The sequence below is a fragment of the Etheostoma spectabile genome, chromosome 17 (assembly GCF_008692095.1).
Source record: "Etheostoma spectabile isolate EspeVRDwgs_2016 chromosome 17, UIUC_Espe_1.0, whole genome shotgun sequence".
Taxonomy (NCBI): domain Eukaryota; kingdom Metazoa; phylum Chordata; class Actinopteri; order Perciformes; family Percidae; genus Etheostoma; species Etheostoma spectabile.
The window spans coordinates 9281706-9290576 of record NC_045749.1 but is presented as its reverse complement, the minus strand read 5'-3'; the positions used below and the strand labels follow the sequence as shown (position 1 = coordinate 9290576).

Here is an 8871-nt window from a genome sequence, read left to right as displayed (position 1 = left end):
ACAGAGTGTAAATTGTAATTTCCCCTTGTGGGACTAATAAAGGATATATTATTATTATTAAAATACACTATTCGTTTTCACGCTCACCTGCACTTTATCTTGTAGTGCACTGTAGACTTGGAATATTGTTCGGATATCCTTCATCACACCATCTTTGTCAAAGAATTCAGCTCTGAAAAAATATTTACCAAGAGACATCACAAATAACATCAGTTCAAGCTCACCCAGCGTGTTCATCAAGGTCAAACATGTCAAAGGTATTAGAGTAGTGGTTAAATTGTGGATATCTTTTATATAATAAATCCAACCTATTCCACTTGCTTTGACACAAAAACATCAGCTGAGGTGAAAATAGACTGATCTCATCAGTCCCCTGCATTGTACATGACACTGACAGAATATTTAACCGTTCTGTAACAGAAAGAGTGGGTCTAAGTTTAGTCACATACCGGATTTCCACCGCGGGCAGTCACTATCAAATGTATGCTGAGTCTACTTACACACAGTGTCAAGTGTAAACTAGGACTAGCAGACACGCGCGCACATACACAAATATTTTGAATGTTCTGAGGTCACACAACTAAGGAGACGGGTCTTTGCCAGCAGTGCACCCCAGCAAACAGAAAAACGCTTGTGGAAGGGAAGCAACTCCCACGGATTAGTTGGGAGGGTGGGAGGGAGTTGCACATGTTATGTGCTTAAAAGGAGAAATATGGCCAATTTTTACCTAAATCTTGATCGCTAGATGTCACAGAGTACTGTTGACAGGGAAAAAAAACGTTTTCAACTCAGACGTTGTGAAGAAATTGTTTAATGTCAAAGTTTTTGTCAATTACCTCTTTTTCTATTGGTTGCTTCACCGAAAGCCCAGAAGAGTCAATGACGGAGGTCATGCCCTTGCAACGAAAACTTGAAGTTTATTTCCCCCTCAAAATAGGTAATTGAGCACTGTCACAACCTCCGTCATTGACTCTTCTGGGCTTTCGGTGAAGAGATCGATGGAAAAAGAGGTAGGCGAGGTAGTTTTTTTTCCCCCCTATTGACAGTACTCGGTGGCATCTAGCGATCAACATCCAAGTAAAAATCGCCGGATTTCTCCTTTAAGGTGAAGCTGTAGTATGCGGTCAGGTAAAAACACGTGCCTGCTGCAAGTCCACACATATCAGAGGAGACTTATGGCCATCTCTTCCTGACCCAGAAATGGAAGTTTGCAGTGACATACAGTAGGTGCAGTGCAAAGAGAAAGTTAGGAGTCCAAACCTTACCCATGCTCTTTGATGACCTGGGTGTAGTTGAGTGAGGTGTTGGGCACTGAGGAGACTTTGTATTCCTGCTGGCTTGTGTTGCCAAGGTTTGGGATTGTAAGAGTGATCCTCTGGTTGAACCTACTGAGTAGAGATGACCAGTTAGCACTGTTAAAATATACAATTTCAGGAAAAGAATACTATACACATACTGTAATACTAAATACAATTATTATGAACTTTTTTGCAGTTCTTTATTTAAAAATGGATTCTGGTGACTTATGAAGCTGGAATTACAAAAAAGAAATCTTCCCACAAAGTTGCTGTTATAGCATTTTGTGACTTTGTTATATGTTGATATTGTATCACTTACATACAGTACATTGCATGTATGCGGCACATTCGGCGCACACACACACACACACACACACACACACACACACACACACACACACACACACCACACACACACACACACACACACACACACACACACACACACACACACACACACACACACACACACACACACACACACACACACACACACACACACACACACACACACACACACACACACACACACACACACACACACACACACACACCACACACGACACACACACGCACGCACGACGTGCCGTTCTTTTAATTCACAAAGTTTGCCATGTCTAATTTCATACATGTTTAAAATAGAACAATATGCAAAATTAGAGACACATCAATCTGACTTTTTCTCTCCCGTTATGATACCTCCAATCAGTTATCTTCCAAAACTGATTCCCAATCCCGTACCAGCGCTCACCTTATGTGCAATTTAAATTTAAATCTGGATGCTTTACTGCATGGAATTAATTTTATATGCGCCAACATGAGGCCAGGGACTTAATGCATTTTGATTGAAGCAAACAATGCATTTTTTATGACATGGATGTGGATGAAGAAACTATATTTAATTGGGGATCGGCCACATAATGACTTTCACCCAATCCACTTAATAAGATCATTATCCACCCACATAGCAATCTGAACGGTGCATCCCAAAAGGAACTTAGATATTTAATAAATAAACAGGGTGGGAACTACCTTTATGTAAAATCAAAAGTCTGGACAAGAGTTAATATTTATTGATAGACATATAGTTTTGACATAAAACCATAATTGTTGTTTGCACAAGTTGGTCAAAATGCCGTTATTACCTGCGGTTAGGTCTAAAGAGCACATACTCCAGTGCGTGCGTGGAGCTGTTGGCGGTTGAGATAAAGCTGAAAAGGAGGAAAACAAGGTCGGGAACACCAAGCAGCTGAGTCAGCTGTTTGTGGATGATCTGTTCCCTGAACGACATCTGCTGCTGCGTGTTTCTCCGGAACCGATACCAACCAATGACGTTCTACACAGCCAAAGAAACAAACATCTTTTAAAATAGGTTTGATTGAGTAAAGTCTCTCTAATCCAACCCCATTTAGGATGGAGTAAAAATACAGTATGTGGAACAAAATTGACTGATAATTATGAAACCAGTCATGCTACTTATTGAAATACTTAAACGAGGAAAGGTAACATAATCAATTTTAATACAATTGTACAGGCTGATGTATTTTATTTAAAGCCCAAACGGTTGAAATCAGGACTCTGAAGGCAATTTATACACGGTTAAACTTTGATCTAATTTATATTTTGAGATACACCGCTCAATCACACTTTTAGTTTGCAATCACTCATTAGTTCACAATAAAACTTAGCTTAACACTTAAAAAGTAGAATTCATGTCTAATTGTTAGGATTCATTTTAGTGAAGCCTTGGCTTAAAGGTATCTCTGACATTTTACAACAATGCATGTTGAAATGACAATAAAAGAAATGCACTCACTTTCCGCCTGTCTTTAAGAATGCTGTTGAGATTTTCTTCATTGAGTTTCCCTGCGTAGTCATAAAAGCTGGTGAAAGGAAAAAAACAAACAGATAAGTTCAAACTGATTCATCATGTTCCTCCCCCTCTTCCATCTTATCAGATAGGGCCATCTACTATCCAATGTCAAATGAATTGCTAAAATGCATGTAAGGTACTGGAAGTGATGTATCCATGTCAGCATAATGTTGACATATTTACAATGACCTAAAATTAAGATACAACAAGCTACTCAGCATTTTTGTTTTTTTGTTTGGACTATATATTTTTTATTAGTACTTCAATTTTTAGTTGTTGGCACTTGACCCTATACACGTTAATAGCAACAAAAATGATAGGGGTGACACAGTTTGAAAATGTCATACTGTTTTATGTTATTACATTATCTGGGTCACGTAACAGTGATATAGCCCAAATGTGTATCATGGAATTTATACAAAACTTTAAGTTGTTTCAAAAAGGGATAAACAAATAAATATTTTTTAAATATGCCTATAAGAGACAATTATATTGTTAATCACAATTATTTCTGAGGCAATTAATTGTACAGAAGAATTTGGAATTGTTCCAGCTCTATGTATGTTTTACAACAGCTGTCAGGTTCTTAAATGAAATGATCATGGCCAAAACTGCTGGCTGACCATTTTTGTCTCCATAAACCAGTGTCTGTATTACAAATGACACTGTTTTAGGGGGACCGTATGTGCATTGATACTTTGCTTTTACATTGCTGATAAAAATAGCTGTTTAAGAATAAAAAGCTCATATCTTACCTAAATAACTGTGCACAAGGATCATGGTTATGGATTTCTGTAGGGGAAAAAAAAAATGAAAGATGTTCATTTACCTCTAAAATGCAAAAGTCAAAGTGTATTCCCACAACCAATATTATAAAACAGAGGACTAGAACCTGTTATATTTGCATGCATCTTTATCATATTCATGAAGATACCTGTAATGTATAAAAGGACTGTTTTGGACCTTAAGGCCACAGAAACAGGAAACCTTAACTAGCAAAGTTTCTGTTATTGATTATGTTACACTGCTTTTTTGTTTCGGTTGTTTTAGTTTACAATACAAACTCACATACCAAGAAGACTCCTATTCAAACTTTTTTTTTTTTTATAAAAAGGCCATTAGCGTGAATCTGCCGAGTCTGTGACTGAAACAGAAGGACAAGTGCTCAGCAAAAAAGCTGCTAATTGGCATCATTTCTTTCCCAGTTACATTTTCTATTTAGATGCATCAAATTACACATCTCTAAGCTTGTCTACTTTTTGTCTTTAAGCGTTTTTGATTGTTATTTATTTCTAATCATATTTAGCTTTTCTAACATTTTAGAGACAAATATGGTAATAGTATTGGTAACTAATGATGTGAAATTGCATTTTTCTTTTTATTGAAAATCATAATATTTTATGAGGGAGGACCTCTAAACCCCATGTCTAATATGTGCACCTAATTCTTTCACAAACCTAGGGGAAACACCGTATGGCTTATTAAACGTGTCCTCCGCTTAAGGTTGGACAATGATATAGAGGAAAGTACAGGATCTCATCCAAATGTATGAACGTAAAAGTTGTCCCTTATAGATGCAATCAACCGGGGAGTGAGGGAGATGTCAACAACTTCAGTCTGTACGCGTCTGCACTGCCTTGGAAAGAGCTCTTAACAAGCAAACAAAGTGAGAACACCTGTATAAGCACAGGGGCTTTATCACAAGTTGTATTACGTGTTATTATGAGCTTTAAAAAAAAAAAAAAGTGCAAAAAGGACTACATTTTGACTTGTCATAGCAGAAAAAAACACAGGTGTTGTTAATGACATTAAACATGGCTTGGTTCTATTTAAGTATCCTAAATATCAGACAGTTATCTGATATTTAGTAGGCAATCAATATTGTTGCTATTTACACCTGTGCTTTTCCTACAGTGACATGAAAAAGGCCCATGAAATTATAATCCTGTGAACTTCTTAGTCCCTTCAGGCTTCTGTCACAGAATGGCATTGATCAGTTGCCACTTGTTGCTTAAGATGTCACAACATTTTTCGTTTTGTCAGTTTCAGGGCTTACCTACTACCTGGAGCAATTCTGCACTGCTGATCTGTGTGTCACTGATGCTGACAGTCTCTTCTTGCCTTACATCTCCTAATAGGAAGCCCTCCTGTGCAAATACATTTTAACAAAACTGTTAGGGCACTAACGTAGACCAAGAAACATTTACTCCATTAATCAGTTAAGCAACCGATAAATGACCAACATCATTTTTTTCTAATCAATTAATTGTTTAAGTTATTTAATCAAGCAAAAAAAAGTTAAATTTGTTTAAGGCAAAGTATGTGTGTTTAAATACCATTCTAAATAGAATATTGTAGTGTTGCAGAGACGTCCACTCCCTAAAAGTAGTATTCTACAGAAAAAATCGTCTGGTACAGATCCTGGCAAAAAAAAAAACCCATGATCATTTTAATATATTTTTCAATTAAAATGAGAATGATTCAAAAATGATCATTCCCTCCAATATCATGAATCATTTCACAATTGCAATATGAGTCAAAATAATAATACATATATTCCTCATATTGTGTGGCCCTAGTAGTAAAGCAATAAAGGAGCCATTTTTGTTTTATTTTCAAAGATTTGTACGGTAATGTTGTAATTTCTTTTTGTTAAAATGGATTTGATCAAATTTATATGAACATAGGCAGTGAAGCATCGTTCAGGAACAATACAGTCACTGTATGATACCCCGACCTATTCATGCAACTTAAAATAGCAACTCAACTTTTTGTGCTGAGAGTAAATGAAGTCGTTTAGACAGCAGCTGGTAAACAACAGCGCTCTCTCATTCCTTATGTCTATGTCAGGAATGCAGGCAAACTTGTAGAGTGGAAAAAGGCGTGTGAACAGCTTCATTTGTCCTAACGCTTGTGTGAAATGTGTCTCAGTGGTGACTGTCCCATACGCTGACCACAAAGCATTTCTCCTCGATTGCACACCAAAGGCCAGAAATCAAATAAAAGCATGTTTAACGTTACGCATGTCAGTCACTTTTTTTAGACTTAGCTAGCTAAATGCAAAAGACAGCTAACGTCAGGTGGCTAACAAGCTAATCTAGCAACACAGAAATGGCAAAAACAAAAAAGGTTTAATGTAACCTAACGTTAGTTATGAGATTCATTGCGTTGACTTTATTTGTTTGATGACACACTAAACTGATCAGATGACAGGTCGAGGTGTCTGTGGCAACACCCGGCACACGGAAGTCACTTGACTTGGCAGCTTAGCTAACGTTAGCTAACTAGCTACTGAGTATTTCCTGGTAGTCAAACTTTCCCATATTGATATACTATGTATTCGTTTGTATGGCTCTTTATAGGTCATGTTATAAATTAGCTATTTAACACATTTGGTGCTGTAACACATAAGATCATTCTTAAAATTACTAATTATGTCTTCATGTTCCTGTAGCTAGCAAGCTACACAGTCTCATTAAAGCATACCTGCCCGGTAAATAGACGGGACCAATACTAGCTAGCCAGCAACAGGACGATGACACTGAAAAACAACACAAACTATGGCGTTGACGGACGATCAAACACATCGCCGACTTTCGCACACTTCAGCAACAATTGCCTAATAGTTTGTCAACATAGTTTTAAATACTTACATGATCTGAGTTGCTATTGGCGCTGTGATAGCACACAGAACTAAAAGTATAACCTGAAATGGATGCCGCCATGATGGAAACATCCCTATCATCAGCTCGATGCCCCCTGCGGTTGAAAGCACGCTCCTCAAATGCAACGTCTTCTGGGAACTGTAGGCGATTGGTATCAAAGACAATGGAAGCGAAGATGAGGTTGCTGAGGATTTTATAAGATGGAAAACTGGGCAAGCAATTCATTTAAAGATAAATATATTAGTATATGTTTTGAATATATGTATATATATGTATATTATATGTTAATGAGATGAAAAAATATGTTATTTTTCTTGTACAATTCATTTTATTATTGGGAAAATGCCACATCCACAAGAAGAAATGAACTATGAAGCACACTTTGGACATTTTTATCAAGAACTGCATCAACATAGCAACACTATAAGATACCTTAAAATGAAAAGGCAAGTAAATACATTTCTTATGGAACAATGACACATTGATTTGAATTTGTGTCACAATTGTGTCACTTCACAGAGATTGAAGTAAAGGTGTCAAAAGCAATGGGTGGTAGAAAAGAAAGGACGATGGTTTACAGAGTTCAAAGGAAAGTATTAAGATTGGAGACCAATTAATCTGTTAAATAATAATGCTAAGATTTTCGCATTGGTCTTTGCTAAATGGTTGAAATCAGGATTGGATTATATTATTGATGAAGAACAATCAGGATTTATGCCAGGAAGAAATATTTGTAATAACATACGATTAGTATTGGATATGATAGACTATGCTGAATATATATTGGACAATAGCTTTATTTTATTTGTAGATTTTTAAAAGGCATTTGATACCTAAGTCACAGATTTATTTTTAAAGTTGTTAAGTTTATTGGATTTGATAACCACTTTTTGAAAGCTGTCAAAACGCTAAGGGTTGCAACAGTTTAATTAAATTGGCTCATGGTAAAACTCGTAGATTTGATAACCCATTCTTATTCCTCCTTGTTACACAAATTATGGCTATATATACACAACTTAAAAAGGTAGTTTCCAAGGTATAATTTCCTATAGAGAATTTAATTGATCCCAACTAGCAGACGATACAACAATTTTCTAGCTAACAGACATGAAGTGATAAAAGTAATTAGTTGTATTAAGGAATTCTCTGATGTGTCAGGTTTAAGAATGCATTTGAGTAAATCTGTTTTACTACCACTTAAGGATTGTGACCTAGCCAAAGTAGAGGGAATCCCTGTGAAATAAGAATGAAAAAGGTCCCAATAACCTAAATTTCAGTCCTATAATTGAACAAATAACCAAAAAATGTAATACATGGTTAACGAGAGATCTGCTATTTAATGGTGGAGTTTTGTTATCAAAAGCTGTAGGAATATCAACGTCTGTCTACAGTATGTATCATTATTATTAAACATCCCTACTGAAATATCCAAAAAATGGGATAAAATCTTATTCAACTTTATTTGGAGGAACAGATGCCATTATTTAAGAAAAGACATCCTGTTCAACATCACAAGAAATGATGGTCTATAAGTGTACATTTTGAAACCTTAAATAATACTTTCAAAGTGAAATGGTTAACTAATTTGATTGAAGAAAATGACTGCATTTGGAATACTTTAAATACTAAAGTTATCAAATTTTCATAAACCAGCTCTGCTGGCATGTAAATTAATTTACAAGCATAACTTTACACCAACCAATTACTACATTTGGAATAACAACGATATTTAATGCAAAAATAAATCTCTGTATTATGTAAGATGGGTTGCTAATGGTATTGCATTGGTAAAACAACTCCTTAGTGCTGACGGGCAGTTACTAAAGTATAAGAAGTTCTCTCCAAATTCCGGTTAGCAGTCACGGCAAGAGAATATGCAATAGTTGTTGAAGCTGTGCCGAGATGTGTGCTGTAACTTGTTAGAGGTTCCGTAGTGACAGTGATCGATCCACTTAGCAGTGGTATGTTCCTTGGGGGAGTTGACATTACCAAGAATAAATGTTCAAATAAACACATCAGGAATTGTATACAAGAG

The 8871-nt window shown here is 36.1% G+C and overlaps 1 protein-coding gene across 2 annotated transcripts in view; it reads right to left on the bottom strand.

Annotated features, from left to right (window-relative positions):
- abraxas2 (abraxas 2, BRISC complex subunit) overlaps positions 1-6962 on the bottom strand; it is an 8725-nt gene extending 1763 nt beyond the window's left edge. The window contains exons 1-7 of one of the 2 annotated variants that reach the window (XM_032541394.1): positions 6825-6962; positions 5228-5318; positions 3927-3963; positions 3115-3181; positions 2444-2634; positions 1266-1385; positions 88-172 (exon numbers count right to left, since the gene is read on the bottom strand). In XM_032541394.1, coding sequence (XP_032397285.1) covers positions 88-172; positions 1266-1385; positions 2444-2634; positions 3115-3181; positions 3927-3963; positions 5228-5318; positions 6825-6896 — 663 coding nt within the window. In that variant the 5' untranslated portion in view covers positions 6897-6962. Of the gene's footprint in view, positions 1-87; positions 173-1265; positions 1389-2443; positions 2635-3114; positions 3182-3926; positions 3964-5227; positions 5319-6824 lie in introns of both variants that reach the window. The other variant, XM_032541393.1, reaches the window with a different exon arrangement.
- Positions 6963-8871: the final 1909 nt, after the last annotated feature.